Here is a 16,842-nt window from a genome sequence, read left to right as displayed (position 1 = left end):
CATCTCCAGAAGCAGCTGAAACAGCCTCAGATCCAGCAAACTCTTGTCTTGAAATGTCTATCAGGGTACACCCCCTTAATCAAAGGGGCGCATGGCTGCAGGGGTTGTGGTGTAAGGCGATTTAGAAATCTTACTCCGTGCAGACCCTAAACTTGGGAGGCTGCTGGTCACACCCTGGGAGGACCTCAGTCAGCAGGAATCCCTGTGCTTCCTCTCTGCTCCATCTCTAATGCCAAGAAACATTTTATGCATAAAATTACGTTATTTCCAAATTGTTAAATTGTATATATTAAGTCCATAAAGATACCAAGAAAATGTATAGAAACATTGATGACTTCACGGTGGTATTATAATTAATTTTTAAACAAAACATGTCTAAATTTTCCAGACTGAAAAAATACTCTTTTTAGCAAGAAAGGTGCTTTAAAAGTCACCATAAACAATTATATATCCATCCTACGAATGCGGTCTTAAAATAAAAAGTGAAGAGCAAAAACAGCAGAAGGAAGTGCATGAATATGTTGACAACGTTTATCTCTGAATGGGGGGGGGCTCTTTTGCCTTCCATTTCCCTATGTTTGAAGTGTCACTTCTGTAATGTAATAATAGAGCAGACACAATAGTTGAGGAAACACTGCTGCCCACTAGGACATAAACCAATTCTCCTCCAAAATGCTGCGACCCCAACCTCTGATTTTATCTTTTAAATCAGCTAGGTTTTCTCCCCTAAAAAGAAACATATTGTATCATTACTCTTTAAAGTTAGGTGACTTAACAGGCATACAGACTTAAACACCTTCTGGAAAGGTGATGTGTAAATTTTAACTAAGATTTGTTTTGTTCTGAAAAGAGCAGGGGCACGTTCCCAGGTGAGGGGACTCCAGGAAACACTGGCTGTGTCCGATGGGCCCTCACCTGGAGAAACAAGCACTGGACGCCTCCACCCTCCACCCGGACTCAGCAGGAAAGGGGTGCAGAGCTGAAGACAGACTCGTCTATAAAAACCCCAAGGGCTGTTTCCAGGAGCTACTCACTGCCCCGTGCCGCCGCACCCTGCCCCCCTGTGCAGGTACCGGAGCTGCTGTCCAGCCTTCCCCAGGCTCTCCACGCCTCCTTCCACCCCACGCCAACCTGCACCACCCAACTCCCCCTGTCTCTTACTGACCACCGGCCTCAACTCCCGCATAGCCTGGAAACTGCAAAGCTGCCTGGCAGCAGGAGGGGATGGGCAGTGAACGCACCAGCCAGGTGGCACCTGCTCCCACCAGACTGCAGGGTCCCAGCGCCTGCCTCATGGAGCCATTGTTATGCACAAGTACAGTGGGAAATCAATGGAGCTTTAGCTTTACTTTGGTGCTAAATTAACTTTATAACACTTGGTTGTAACATACATTAATTTTTACAGCAATTACTAAAATAACAACTCATAATGCATTCATTTACCATATTCAGAAAAGCAACTGAAAAACCAAACACACAGCAGAATTTTATAGCACTGTAGTAGTTTTTGTTAGGCTGTCAAATTATTTTAAGCTCAAAATTAAAGTAATTAAATCTGTGACTCTCAACTGGGGGAGGTGGGCACACACAGAGAGGGGAAGTTAAAATCCTTTTTTTCTTCCAAACCTCACACAGACCCACTCGGCTGGTCATTTCCATTGCTGGAATTATGTCCTGTTCCTTAGGTTCAAAACAACTGCCTTCATGCCTATTAAAAATAATGTTTCTTCCTTTCCTGAGTGATTGTGAAATGAGCCATGGTGGCAAGGTAGGCATGAACAGAGGGAAACTGAATCCATGTCCACATTTGATGGTGGGCAAGAACAGAAGGAAATTGGGTCCACATCCACATTTGATGATGGCTGAGAACAGAAGGTAACCAAGTCCACATCTATATTTGATGGTGGGCAAGAACAGAGGGAAACTGAATCCGTGTCCACATTTGATGGTGGGCAAGAACAGAGGGAAAGTGTGTCCAAGTCCACATTTGACGGCTAGCAAGAACAGGGGTAAGCTGGGTCCACGTCCACATTTGATGGTGGGAGAGAACGGGGGAAACTGGGTCCACGTCCACATTTGATGATGGGCGACAACATGGGGAAACTGGGTCCACGTCCACATTTGATGATGGGCGACAACATGGGGAAACCAGGTCCACGTCCACATTTGATGATGGGCGAGACCATGGGGAAACCAGGTCCACGTCCACATTTCATGGTGGGAGATAACAGGGAAAAACTCGGTCCACGTACACATTTGATGGTGGCTTTTAATGCACTGCAGCCTGTGTCCCCTTGACCTTCACGAATTTTCAGGTAGTAAGAAAGCAATTTTCTGATTGGAAAGGAGAAAACTAAGTGGCTGCAAAATAATATAATTTTCTTAAAGCAAAACAACAGAGAACCAACTTTGACTTTTTCCACATTACCCAGTAATTCTAAGACTCAGGGTTTTGTCATGTTACAGCAAATGCTGTTCATTAGGGGGCAATTGGAAGTCAGAACAGTGTGTGCTATTCAAATTCTCAATGAATAATTAACTCAAATGGGTTCAGCGTGCTATAAAATGAAATTAATTTGTTTTTAGTTGAACCCCAAATCCCCAATCCCTTTCCAAATGATCCTTTATGTATCCTACATAAAGGACAGGGTCTTTCTGGCAGAAAACTATTAAAAGTTTTTATTCGCAGTAAGAGAAGCATGCCTTCTTATTATCAAACAGGTGTATGGCCCCCTTGCGGGGGGGTCAGCCATCACCTGCATCCCCGTGTGTCACCATGTTGCCGCACACCATTAACGCATCAAAACGGAAAAGGAAATGTAAGCAGTGTTTGCCGTTCAAAGTTCACGTCGACAACTCCTTATTATGAAGGCACTTCTGAGCCTTTCCTCCTGCATCTGGGAGCTGCCAGCAACCCAGTTCCAGGAGAGAAAATAGCTCGACACCTCCTGCAGCCCATGGAGTCCTCTTGTTGGGACAAGGTCCCCCCAGGAGAGAGGAGCCCCCAGTAGGGTCCACACTGGAGGTCCTGGGGGTGGGTGGTGCTGGGGAGGCCATGCGGTGAGGGCTGTTCCCTGTTCCCTTCCCCTCAGGAGACAGCTGGCCCAAGGTGACACAGCACCTGATGGGATTTCAGGCTCAGGGCCCATGGGGCCCGGGGCTGTGGACCACACCAGCCCAAAGCCACTGCATGCCCCAGACCGGGGCTGTGGACCACACCAGCCCACGACCGCTGCATGCCCCAGACCAACACGAGAAGAGTGCAGACCAACAACATCTTCGTCTACGGTAGGTGCCACGGTTATGGTTCCTAAGAGAGTCCACAGCCACTTCTAGCAGGTGCCCTCCACTCTTCCTCTGCCCCAGCTGGTCACCCTGCGACAGCCGTGTCTCTAAGAACGGGGTGTGGAGACAGGGGGAAAACACAAAATAAACCACCTGCTACTAGAAACAGCCTCGCTGTCCTCAGGGAGCGGGTCCCGGGGCCAGCCACGCTGTCCTCAAGGAGTCGATCCCGGGGCCAGCCTCGCTGGACTCAGGGAGTCGGTTCCAGGACCCCATGGACACCAAATCCAGGCACATTCAAGCAACACAGGTGGACCTGCCAAACCTGCGTGTACAAAGAGTCGGCCCTCCGACACGCCTTTCACATGGCAGGAACACTGTATTTTCTGCGTGTACAAAGAATCAGCCATCCGACGTGTTTCACGTGGCAGAACACTGTATTTTCTCCCTGAGTTTGATTGAAAAAATCCACCTGTAAGTTGACCCGCAAAGCTCAAGCTTGTGTTGAACAAGAGTCAACTGTATGCAATTGACACTGATTCCTACCAACAATATCCAAATCTTACCATGACCAGCACGATAAACAGAATGAGCAAAATGTAAAAACTAAAGCAGAGTTTTTTCCTGCTAGTTGGCGCACTGCGTATCCCTTGTGGGAAAGACCACACTGGCTGCTGACCAGACTCCACCGGCCTCTTCCCCGTCCTGAGGGCATCTTCCTCCATCCTGACAGCAGCCTGGGCTCACCTCAGTCCCAGGGCGGGGGAAGGCGGTGCACTGTGCACCCTCCCAGCTCTCCTCCACCCCTTCCCTCAGGCTGGCCCAAGAGCAGCCTGGACAGTCAGGTGCTGGCGACACCGAGCTGCCCCTCCTCGGCCCACAGCCTCAGGCCACCTGTCTCATCTGTGACTGAGAAACAGATCTGCAGCTGGAGGTGGGAGGTGGGACACCCTGGGATCTACCCATGGCCAGGCCGAGCTGCTCTGATCACTCAAGCTTCACTTTCATCACTTGCTCTACCAAATAAACTAGAATGAAATATCCCACGTCCTCCTTTCCACACACTCCCAAGCCTCCCATCCCACTTCCCGGCGCTGACCCCATAAGAACACTTTGTGCATCTTCCCAGGTATTTTCTATCCTCCTAAAGCACAGAACCACATTCAGAGTGAATTTTTATTTTTTTTAACAGAAATGGCACCAGGGCAGATGATGTTTTTTTTGTACCATTTCTTTACTTTCTTGGGCATTTTCCACACCAGGACAGATGGGCTCTGCTCTCCTTCCTCCCCGCCCAAAGCTGCCTCACAGCAGCCACACACAGAGCTGTAAACCCTCGCAAGACTGTGGGTGTCTCGGGGTGCCCCACGTCCCCAAAGACCAAGGGCTCACAGATCCACATTGTCCAACAACACTTCAGACATGGCCTCAAGCCTGGGAACCCTGCTGGCCAGCCCAGGCCAGTAACAGAATAGAGGTGTGAGAGGTAACATCTGCACTTCTTAAAAAAAAAAAAAGGCAGATATTCAGTGCCACACTTAAAATGGTCATGGTGGCCAGGCACAGTGGCTCATGTGTGTAATGCCAGCACTTTGGGAGGCCAAGGTTGGCAGATCACTTGAGGTCAGGAGTTCAAGACCAGCTTGGCCAACACGGTGAGACCCCTGTCTCTACTAAAAATACAAAAATTAGCTGGGCATGGTGGCAGGCACCTGTAATCCCAGCTACTCGGGAGGCTGAGACACAAGATTCTCTTGAACCCTGGAAACAGACGTTACAGTGAGCTGAGATTATGCCACTACAATCCTGCCTGGGTGACAGAGCAAGACTCTGTCTCAAAAATAAAAATAATAAATAATAACAAAAGAAAAAAATAGATATGCATTCCTAGTCCCTTGGAGCTGCAGCAACAAAGCTGGTGATATATTTTGGGTGCTTTTAATCAATGTTTTCCATGAGCTACACTGCAAGTCTCAACCTTGACCCTGCTACAGTAATCATCTATTACAAATTAAAACAAGAGCCATAACTCTGTCTCCTACTAAAATATTCTACTTGAGACATGTTAACGGAATACATTTCTTTGGGTGGGAAAATATCCACCAGGGTGGGGAACACACGGCCCACCGATTGTGCTGTGGCCCTAACCACCAAGGACTCATGAATCATCCACAGCAAGGCTGGTGACTCAAAAAGAACACTAAATTGCTCTCTGACATTAATTCTTAAACCTTGAGAAACCAAAGTTCTCTGTAACAAACTCGACAAAGGATGAAGTCAGAAGAAGTCAGCAGAGATGCACCAACTCTTACCTGGGAGAGACACCCCTTGCTAATCACGTCTGGATTAACAGATGTGCTAAAAGCATCTCTTCCAACAGGGACACAGACTGCAAACAGGAATGCCGTGAACACCTTCCCCAGATAACCCAGTCCTGACCCATCCACCCCTCAGGAGGTCCCCGGATAAGTCCAATAAGGAAATGACCCCACAGCAGATTCAGGTGCAGGCAGTGAGGGTAGTGGCGTCAGGGAATTCCACCGTAAACCTTGGCAGCACGCAGGGAGGTGTACCCAGCTGGCCAGGTGAAGTCAAAAGTGCAGGATGATCTGGCCATTCCAAATATGCAGGGCATTCCAATTTTGTTAAAATGAAACCCAGCCTTTGAAAAGGCCCGGACTTCCCACAATGTGTGGTATTTACAGTGTGGAGGGCACTGCAGAGAAGTTATCAGAGGGGTCCTGATGGCAAGATCCACGGAGGCTCTGCCATGTGCCAGGCATGAGACAACTATTTACATAAAACATCTCATTTCACCCTACACAGAGTCCAGAGACTGCTCCACATTTCACCCTACAGAGTCCAGAGACTGCTCCACATTTCACCCTACAGAGTCCACAGACCGCTCCACATTTCACTCTACAGAGTCTACAGACTGCTCCACATTTCACCCTACAGAGTCCACAGACTGCTCCACATTTCACCCTACACAGAGTCCACAGACTGCCCCACATTTCACCCTACAGAGTCCACAGACTGCCCCACATTTCACCCTACAGAGTCCACAGACTGCCCCACATTTCACCCTACAGAGTCCAGACTGCTCCACATTTCACCCTACAGAGTCCACAGACTGCCCCACATTTCGCCCTACAGAGTCCACAGACTGCTCCACATTTCACCCTACACAGAGTCCACAGACTGCTCCACGTTTCACCCTACAGAGTCCACAGACTGCTCCACATTTCACCCTACACAGAGTCCACAGACTGCTCCACATTTCACCCTACACAGATCAACAGACTGCTCCACATTTCACCCTACACAGATCCACAGACTGCTCCACATTTCACCCTACACAGATCCACAGACTGCTCCACATTTCACCCTACACAGATCCACAGGCTGCTTCACATTTCACCCTACACAGATCCACAGACTGCTCCACATTTCACCCTACACAGAGTACAGAGACTGCTTCACAGAATACTACCAAAGGGGACCATCAAATGATCCCCAAGAAGTAATGAGCACCTTAAAAGTAAGAAAGCCAACCTCCTCCCCCTCTCTTAACTCCCTCTCCTCATTTCCGCAGAACCAAAGAAATACGAAGGGCCAGTGATGCCCCACTGAAGAACGCTCTCCTGCTGCTTACACTCTGTACATAGGGAGCACAACACGGCTCCGTGCTGCGTGAGGCTACTATTCTATACTACACTAGTACGATCTGTTTGTTCTATTCTATACTATTCCATTCTCTACGATAGAATACTACAGCTTCATTCTGTACGATAAAATACTGTACTATCTGTTCTATTCTATTCTATTTTCTTCTATACGGAAAGGAGTTAGCCACCTTGCTTTAGGCAGACAGTAAGGGAAGGGTCCCAGAGAGCCTCCAGCCCATGCTTTGTGCAGATAGGGGGACTTGCGCGGGGGGCTCGCCTAAACATGCTCATAGCAGACTAAGGGTCCCCATGCACACGGGGGAATGGGGTGGAACCACCAGAAATGTGCTCCTTAGACAGCGAGCCCAGCCCCATCAGCTTCTATATAAAAGCCCTTGTAGTCAACTGGGAAGGGGGTGACCAGCAACCTGCTCTCAGGACCCCTCTTTTCGCTGAGAGCTTAACTTTTAGCTTAATAAGTTCCACTGCACTCACTCTTCGATGTCCCTGTGCCAGTTTCTTCCTGGTCAGGAGACAAGAACCTGGACCCAGCTGAGCTAAAGAGCAAAACTCCTGCATCAGTGCTACAGAACACTATCCTCTTTGTTCTGTGCCATGCGACTCTACTATTCCACACCACACTACGTAATATTAATACTATGCTGTGTGTTCTAATCTAGACTGTATTATGCTATGCAATACTCCGTCATTAGTTCAACTGTATACTCTACAATACTATCCCACTTGTTCTATTCTAGACCATGTAATACTATTTGTCCTATTGTATGCTATACTACATAATGTTACACTGTTTCTTCTATTCTATGCTACCCTATATAACATTATACTATTTGTTCTATTCTGCGCTACTCTATAGAATTCTATTCTGTGTGTTCCATTCTATACAACACCTTGCATCATTTTACCATGTTCCACGATACAAGAGTAGAGTCAGTTATACTTTCATAATCTCTTTTCCAAGCTCTTACCCAGTAAGAAATGTGATGTTTTACTATGCCTCACATAAATGCACATTTCATGATAATCAATACCATTTCCTATGGTTACAGAATTCTGTCTCTATGATTCTATTGATACGGCTTCTTTGGGCTTTTCTGTAAGTCCTCTGCAGTGTCTGGTTTCCTAGTGAAAAGATGACTAAGGTCCCGATAAGATCCTACAAAACCAGCATTCACACAGGCTCACCTGTGTGCACACTGCTGGACTCCGTGTTGAAGGAGTGACAGGAAGACAGACGGCTGTCGGTGGATGGAAGGCAACAAACACAGAGTAGATTCCAGAACTGAGACATGTACCAAGGCTCTGGCACAGTTGAGGGTCGATCCCAATTCTAGCCTCTCACAGAAAGGCAGAGGAGACTTAGCACAAAGAGCATGGAACTTCGCTTTCATAAAGCAAATGCTTACCATCCACTGTGAGGAGCTCAAGGAGAAATGGCAGTAGGCTCTACTAATAACTACTGCTTTAAAAAATGGAAGGGGGCTGACTCTCTTTTCGGACTCAGCCCGCCTGCACCCAGGTGAAGTAAACAGCCATGTGGCTCACACAAAGCCGGTTTGGTGGTCTCTTCACACAGATGCGCATGTCATTTTGGTGCCGTGACTCGGATCAGGGGACCTCCCTTGGGAGATCAATCCCCTGTCCTCCTGCTCTTTGCTCTGTGAGAAAGATCTACTTACGACCTCTGGTCCCCAGACCAACCAGCCCAAGGAACATCTCACCAATTTTAAATTGGGTAAGCAGCCTCTTTTTATCATCTTCTCCAACCTCTCTCACTATCGCTCGACCTCTTTCTCCTTTCAATCTTTGCGCCACCCTTCAATCTCTCCCTTCTCTTAATTTCAATTCCTTTCATTTTCTGGTAGAGACAAAGGAGACACGTTTTATCCACGAACCCAAAACGCTGGCGCCGGGTCATAAACTGGGGAAGGCAGCCTTCCCTTGGTGTTTAATCATTGCAGGGACGCCTCTCTGATTACTCACCCACGTTTCAGAGGTGTCTGACCACGCTGCACGGACGCCTCCCTTGGTCCTTCACCCTTAGTGGCAAGCCCCGCTTTTCTGGGGGAGGGGCAAGCACCTCGACCCCCTTCTCTCCCTGTCTCTACCCCTTCTCTGCTTTTCTGGGGGAGGGGCAAACATCCCAAACCCTTCTCTCCCTGTTTTTACCCCTTCTCTGCTTTTCTGGGGGAGGGGCAAGAACCCCGACCTCTTAATTTTGCGCCCCAGTCCATTACTTCCACTCCCCGACCCCTTTCCTGTTTTCTGGGGCAAGAACCCCCGAACTCCTTCTGTGTCTCTACTCTCTCTTTTCTCTGGGCTTGCCTCCTTCACTATGGGCAACCTTCCACCCTTCCTTCCTCCTTCTTCTCCCTTAGCCTGTGTTCTCAAGAACTTAAAACCTCTTCAACTCACACCTGACCTAAAACCTAAATGCCTTATTTTCTTCTACGATGCCACTTAACCCCAATACAAATTCAACAGTAGTTCCAAAGAGCCAGAAAATGGCACTTGTGATTTTTCCATCCTACAAGATCTAAGTAATTCTTGTCCTAAAATGGGCAACTGGTCTAAGGTGCCTGACGTCCAGGCATTCTTTTACACATCGGTCCCTCCCTAGTCTCTGTTCCCAATGCAACTCGTCCCAAATCTTCCTTCTTTCCCTCCTGCCTGTCCCCTCAGTCCCAACCCCAAGCTTCGCTGAGTCTTTCCAGTCTTCCTTTTCTACAGACCCATCTGACCTCTGTCCTCCTCGCCAGGCCAAGTTAGGTCCCATTTTTCCTCAGCCTCCACTATAATCCTTTTATCACCTGCCTTCCTCACACCCGGTCTGGCTTACAGTTTCATTCCTCGACTAACCCCTCCCACCTACCCAGCAATTTCCTCTTAAAAAAGTGGCTGGCGCTGAAGGCATAGTCAAGGTTAATGCTCCTTTTTCTTTATCCGACCTCTCCCAAATCAGTTAGTGTTTAGGCTCTTTTTAATCAAATATAAAAACTTAGCCCAGTTCATGGCCTGTTTAGCAGCAACCCTGAGATACTTTTCAGCCCTAGACCCTGAAAGGTCAGAAGGCTGTCTTATTCTTAATATATATTTTATTTTATTACACAATCTGCTCTCGACATTCAATAAACTCCAAAAATTAAATTCTGGCCCTCAAACCCCATAACAGGACTTAATGAACCTCGCCTTCAAGGTGTACAATAATACAGTAGAGACAGCCAAGTACCAACTTCTTTCTAAGTTGCAATTCCTTGTCCCCACTGTGAGACAAACCCCAGCCACATCTCCAGCACACAAGAACTTCCAAATGCCTGAGCCACAGCTGCCAGGGGTTCCTCCAGTACTTCCTCATCCAGGAGCTTGCTACAAGTGCCGGAAATCTGGCCACTGGGCCAAGGAATGCCCGCAGCCGAGGATTCCTCCTAAGCTGTGTCCCATGTGTGTGGGACCCCACTGGAAGTCGGACTGCCCAACTCGCCCAGCAGCCACTCTCAGAGCCCCTGCAGCTCTGGCCCAAGGCTCTCTGACTGACTCCTTCCCACACCTTTTCGGCTTAGCGGCCGAAGATTGACGCTGTCCCGTCGCCTCGGAAGCTTCCTGGACCATCACAGACACTTTGGATAACTCTTACAGTGCAGGGTATACGCCCAGATGGCCTGAAGTAACTGAAGAATCACAAGAAGTGCAAATGCACTGCCCTGCCTTAACTGATGACATTCCACCACAAAAGAAGTGTAAATGACCGATCCTTGCCTTAAGCGATGACATTATCTTGTGAAATTCCTTTTCCTGGCTCATCCTGGCTCAAAAAGCTCCCCCACTGAGCAGCTTGTGACCCCCACTCATGCCCACCAGAGAACAACACCCCTTTGACTGTAATTTTCCTTTACCTACCCAAATCCTATAAAACGGCCCCACCCTTGTCTCCCTTCACTGACTCTCTTTTCGGACTCAGCCCGCCTGCACCCAGGTGAAATAAACAGCCACGTTGCTCAAATAAATAAATAAATAAATAAAACAAATAAATAAATAAAAAATGGAAGGAGAGGGTACATTTTCACATGGGCCATGTGGAAAGTTGGCTGGACCTGTGGCTGGACCTGCCCCTGGACCTGACACTGGACCTGCCGCTGGACCTGCCCCTGGACCTGACGCTGGACCTGTCCCGGGACCTGACGCTGGACCTGCCGCTGGACCTGTCCCGGAACCTGACGCTGGACCTGCAGCTGGACCTGCCACTCTGTCTGCTACTGGACTGCAAACAAATGCTGCAGATTTTTATGGAGAGAAAAGTACAGTGCATCTCAGAGCAGCTGTCCCAGCTCTGGATGAAGCCGGCAGAAAAAGGAAGCAGCAGAGATGCTGGTATCATTCAGTGGGCAGAGTCAATGACCCTCCTCTAAGTCCAGCAAAGCTCAACCTGCATGTCTGCAACTGGAAATACCAATCGTAAGCCAGACCTCCTGGCAAATACCATTGATCCGCTGTAATTCTGTGTGGTGTGTTATGTCCCATGTACAGGAAATCATTCACAAAGCCTTTAACCAGGAAGTACTAACATGACTTTTAATGCAATATAACAGCTTTGCACCCATTTAACATATATTTAACCCCAGTAGTATATTTAAATATATATTTCATATAACATCAGGCATGTTTACCTAATGGCTCGAACTTTCACAATGTCTCTGTCCCTGAGAGGACAGCGGAGGATCCCATGCACTGTCTCCAGGAACATGCCCCTCCCAGAGAGGATTCACAAATCCAATGTGCACATGCATGCATGCACAGACACACGTCTCACACACACATACACATGCACACGCACACCTACATGCAATACATACATTCACACATGCATACACATTCACATAATCACATAATACCAACACATAACACATGCATGCACATACACACAACACTCAAACACACACGCACAAACATACACACAACACTCAAACACACACGCACAAGCATATGCACAACACTCAAACACACACACACAAGCATACGCACAACACTCAAACACACATGCATATACATACACATTCTGACACACATATATATGTAAATGCGTAGACATAACATGCACAAATATACATGTAAAACTATACGCACACGAGCATCCATGGATGCCTACTTGCACATATGTGCAGTCGTGCCTAAACATGTAACACATGCACACACATACATGCAACACAAATACACATGCACACATATACACATGCATGCACATGTACATTACACACAAAGGCACACATACATGCACAACACATATACATGCAATACACACTTTCATACACAGAAATGCAAACACACATACATATATACACCCCTCAAACACCCCATTATTCAATTCTAAACAAGTGGTTTATCCCCCAAATGTACCTTCTCATAATTAATAAGCTCTACTGCACATTTCTTAATACTAAGGTCTCACACACAGCACACACACATTTATACTCCAATAGTGTGAACATATAAATAGAAATAGGCACACGTGCACGAAGACCCTCTTCTGTAAAGGTATTCTCAAACTTGAACTGAACGATTTCTGCTAATTATAGTCAGAGTCAGCAAAGATATATATTTGACCTCGGAATGAATATACTCGTTCTTTTCGTTACCCCTGGCAACAGCAACAATGTAAAACAGAGGTGTGTGATACGATGCCGCTTATTCAATCCCACTTCCTGGGATCGGACCCACTTGTAATAGCGTTCCTGTCTGAGTGATTTCCTTCTGACTCAAATCATGAGATAATTCCTTCCCTTCCTGCTTTCTCTTTCGCAGGCCTTTTCACTACCCTTTCATCATCTCGGAAACTACATCATAGTTGTCAAAATGGAAGGCAAAGAAACAGCCTTAGGAGAGAATCCCACAGTGGAATGGACCCGAGAGAGGAAAAAATATTCTTTTGGAAAATGTACAAAAGGAAAAGTCAAGAGGCCTGGGTTCCCTCTCAAGACAGAAACAGACGTCGGCAAAGCAGGTCGCTCAGCAGTTCAGCTCTGTGTATGAAACAGAGATTCTAGTCCTTGTCCCTGTTTCAAGCTCTGTGTATGAACAGATTCTAGCCCTTGTCCCTGTTTTATGATGTTGCAGTGAAGGAAACAAAACAGACAGAGGGCACAGGCTGGAGAAAAGGATTTTAAAAAGATGACTTTTAAAATGTGCACCTGCTTTTCAAGGGCACAATGAGGACACTTTCAAGTAGATTAAAGCTGATTTATAAGAGACGGGTATAAAGACTCTACAAGGTCATTAGACTTTAGGCTTACAACGAAAACAAATCACATTCTCCTAGAATCGCGAGTCAGGTGTTCCACAAATACTAAGAATAGCCACTGCAACGGGATCCACTATGAGGGGTCAAAACAGAACTCATGAAGCGTGACCGAGAGCTCCTATAATCTGATTTCTAGGAATCTAATCTTAAACATCCTCAGAGCTAGCACATCACAAAAATACAGGGCTCCAAATGCCGTAACACAAGTGCTAACAACACCTAGTTAAAAATGTACGAGGCATTTCAGGCAAAAATCTCAGAATCAGAAGAACACAAGTTTTATAAGTTCTTCAAAAGCTGGTGCTGGTTGAGGCTCTTCTGCAGACTTCAACAAAAGACACGCTAGAATTAGCCATTGATGGTAACCCTGAGGCAACACGCAGTGTTCGGAAAAGCACAAGGCCTGCTCCGGGCTTCAGACCCCTGGGAACTTTCTCTGGACCACATGGAGTGGATGACTTTGAGAACTCAAAATAACCAACAAGCAGTCCATGAACAGAGAAAGAAGACTGCAGCCTCCCTGGGGACCTGGCTCCATGCCTGCCCCCTTTCTTCCGGATACCTTTGTCCTTCCTGGCTCCGTCCTCCCCCTGGAGACGCTCTGGGTTCAGGCCCCTCTCCAGCTGTGTCTTGGTCCATGGCTGGCTGCCCGTGTGAAGCACCAGGCCTTGAGGGCCATCTCCACCTGCTCCCTGCACTTCCCACCCACTTCCGCCGAGACCCCCAAGCTCTGGCTGCTCTCAGGGATCAGGGCACCCAGGCTCCGCTCTCAGGCTCCAACTGGAGTCCTGCCCGCTGGTTTTCAGCAACACTTGGGACTTTCTCCTGGAAACTCTCGGCTCTGGGCTTTAGTGAACTGCGCCATCCAGCTCTTCTCTGGACACTAAGCAGGACCTTTTCTGGGTCTTCCAACCCTTCCTCCATTTCCAAATGTGGGCTTTCCTTTGGCCTCCTCCCTCCAGACATGTGCGCCTCACACTCTGGCTACTTGACCTGCACTTCTACCTAAGAGGCTCCCAAATGCACCCTGCTCCAGATTTTCCCCAAGCCTCCTCCTGTATTTCCAAACTCGCAGCTTGCAGTGGTGTCTCTAAGTATCTCCGAGTCAGATCCACACTTGCTTCTCCTCCTGATTTCCGGCAAAGCGCAATGCCAACCACGGGGTGCAGACTCGCAGCTTCATCCGCCTTCCTGCACTCCCTCTTCCTCTCCTGACCCAGGCACCGAATCCCTCAGCTCACTGGCTGCCTTCTCTCCTCCTCTCGCCAGGGCGAGTGCCCTGTAGGAGACTGCTCTGTGTCCCGTCCCCACCCCCCCCCCCCCCCCCCGCCCCGCATGCCGCACATCAGAGGCGCGATTCTCTCCGAAACCCTCAGTGGCTCCCTAGTATCCGACAGGTAAGGACTTCCACATTCTGGCCCCAATCTAACTTTCTGGCCTCAGATATGCACATGTATATTTTATCTATGCAAAGAGAGTACAGGCCTCACACTGCTCTCGTTCCTGGGCTCCTAGCTCCTCCTGAAGGCGCTCTATGAGGTACCTATGCACTTTCCAAACACTAACTGAATTTGCACTTGGAGAACACTTACTTGAGAATTCGTGGCATTGCTGGATAACGTGGACAAAGTGAGAACTACACAGATGTGTGGATGCTGCCTTGCCCAGACCTCACTTACCCAGACACTCCCAGATGCTCAAGGTGACCAGCCCCATTGGCGCACAGACAGGCTCAGGCTGCACCCCCACAGCTGGGCCCCGTGAGCTGAACTATAATCATGAAGCAGCTGTTTGCTCCTAAATCTGTTTATGCCGGTGTACTTGTTACACATTACTGAAACCAATAAAGTATGACTCCAAAGAGACAATAATTGTATGAAAACTAAGTTGGATGCCTTTCAAAGACTTCATAGAGGGGAAATTTTTTTTCATTTTAAACTTTTCTAAATTGCTATCAAATTAGGTATGGGCAAAAAATAAACACAGTGTCTGAGGAAATAATTTTTAAAGGTTTCAAATCTAACATATCTTGTTTCTCTTGTGTTGCCTGCCCATTCTCTTCTAGAAGAATCAAAACTGTGGCAGGCCTGCGATGGCTGTGGTTGAGGAAAGAGGCCACACCCACAGCCAGCAGAACCACACTCAGCAGCAGCCTAGCCCCGCGTGGAAGAGGCGTGAACATTCTTGGGAGAGGTGGATGTGCACTAACCGTTCCCAGCTCTGATCTCTTTGATTCACTGCATATGGTGATTGGTTTTATCTGAACATCAGACAAAAGTGTATCTAAGCCCAGGAAAGACTCTAAACACTCTGGACCCTGCTGGGGCAGATGGTGACCATGACCCAGTGATACCACTCTCCAGTGGGCAGCCAGCCCAGTCTCCTAATCGTAAAGGACATTCATAGCAACACTAGGAAAAAGAAACGCTACTGTTCTGACCCGGAAAACAGAAATTTAAAACATTAAATATACATGTTCTAACTAAGAGGCAGATGGACCGGGCGCGGTGGCTCACGCCTGTAATCCCAATCCCTTGTAAGGTCGAGGTGGATGGATCATTTGAGGTCAGGAATTCGAGACCAACCTGGCCAACATGGTGAAACCTCATCTCTACTAAAAATACAAAAATTACCCGGATGTGTTGGCGGGCACCTGTCATCCCAGCTACTTAGGAGGCTGAGGCAGAAGAATTGCTTGAACCTGGGAGGTGGAGGTTGCAGTGAGCTGAGATCGCGCCACCGCACTCCAGCCTGGGCAACACCTTCTCAAAAAAAGTAAAATAAAATAAAATAAAAGGCAGACAAACAAAAGGAGATTTCCTCTGATCTTAAAAACAGAAGTATTTGTTTCACAGCCTGGATAATTGAAGATCTGCATAGAAATCACCTTGGGCCCCGCCCTCCCTCACAACAGACTGGGATAGAGGGAAGGAGGGCAGGAGGTGGGCCCCTTGTTCACGAGAGGCTCCTCCTGTCCCGTCCCCTTCCTCAGGAGGGCGGCCTGCCCAGCGCAGGCTCCGTTCTCCTGAGGTAAGACCCCGGCGTCTCTACAGGAACACCCACCTCCCTTCCCTGCAATCCACTCCAGCTGCTCACGGCCAGTCAAGGGGGGCGCTCTTCAGAGAGGAACAAACGGCTTCGGGGAGAGCCTGAACTCCCACATCCCAGGTGTGGTTTGCCAGGGAGCACAGAAGAAGGATGCAGGTCCCGAGAAGGAGGAGTCGCAGGAGGACGACGAGAGAGACAAGAAGACAAGAGAGGCCGCCCAGCAGCGGGCTGAGCGCAGGATCTGGCTGAGGCCTCCTGGGGAGGGGCAGAGGCAAACGTGCTGCTGCTTCTAGGCTGCTCGGGAGGATACAAGCTCAGAAGGGGCTGCAAGGCAGAACTCCCTGAGGAGCAGTCATGTGGATGCCCCGCCTCTCACACGGCACACACTGACAACATGCAGCTTACAAACAACACAACACGCATGTACAATGCGCTTATACAACACTCACAACACACAATGCACACAAACACACACAACCTATACAACACATACCCAATACATGCAACTCATAACACAACATGCATTTC

At 48.2% G+C, this 16,842-nt stretch overlaps 2 protein-coding genes across 5 annotated transcripts in view; one reads left to right on the top strand and one right to left on the bottom strand.

Moving 5' to 3' along the window:
* The window catches only part of LOC117082704 (36.4 kDa proline-rich protein-like), a 351,415-nt gene that overhangs the window by 306,982 nt on the left and 27,591 nt on the right, over nt 1-16,842 (bottom strand). The gene's annotated exons all lie outside the window — the stretch shown is intronic.
* On the top strand, nt 2,958-16,607 carry PRR26 (proline rich 26). The gene is given in 6 exon segments (XM_033208870.1): nt 2,958-3,027; nt 3,030-3,288; nt 8,604-8,635; nt 14,603-14,663; nt 15,332-15,512; nt 16,320-16,607. Coding segments are annotated over 6 exon segments (891 nt in total).

This window comes from Trachypithecus francoisi, unplaced genomic scaffold, assembly GCF_009764315.1.
Source record: "Trachypithecus francoisi isolate TF-2019V2 unplaced genomic scaffold, Tfra_2.0 Lachesis_group9, whole genome shotgun sequence".
Lineage (NCBI taxonomy): Eukaryota > Metazoa > Chordata > Mammalia > Primates > Cercopithecidae > Trachypithecus > Trachypithecus francoisi.
This window is presented reverse-complemented; position numbering and strand designations above follow the sequence as displayed.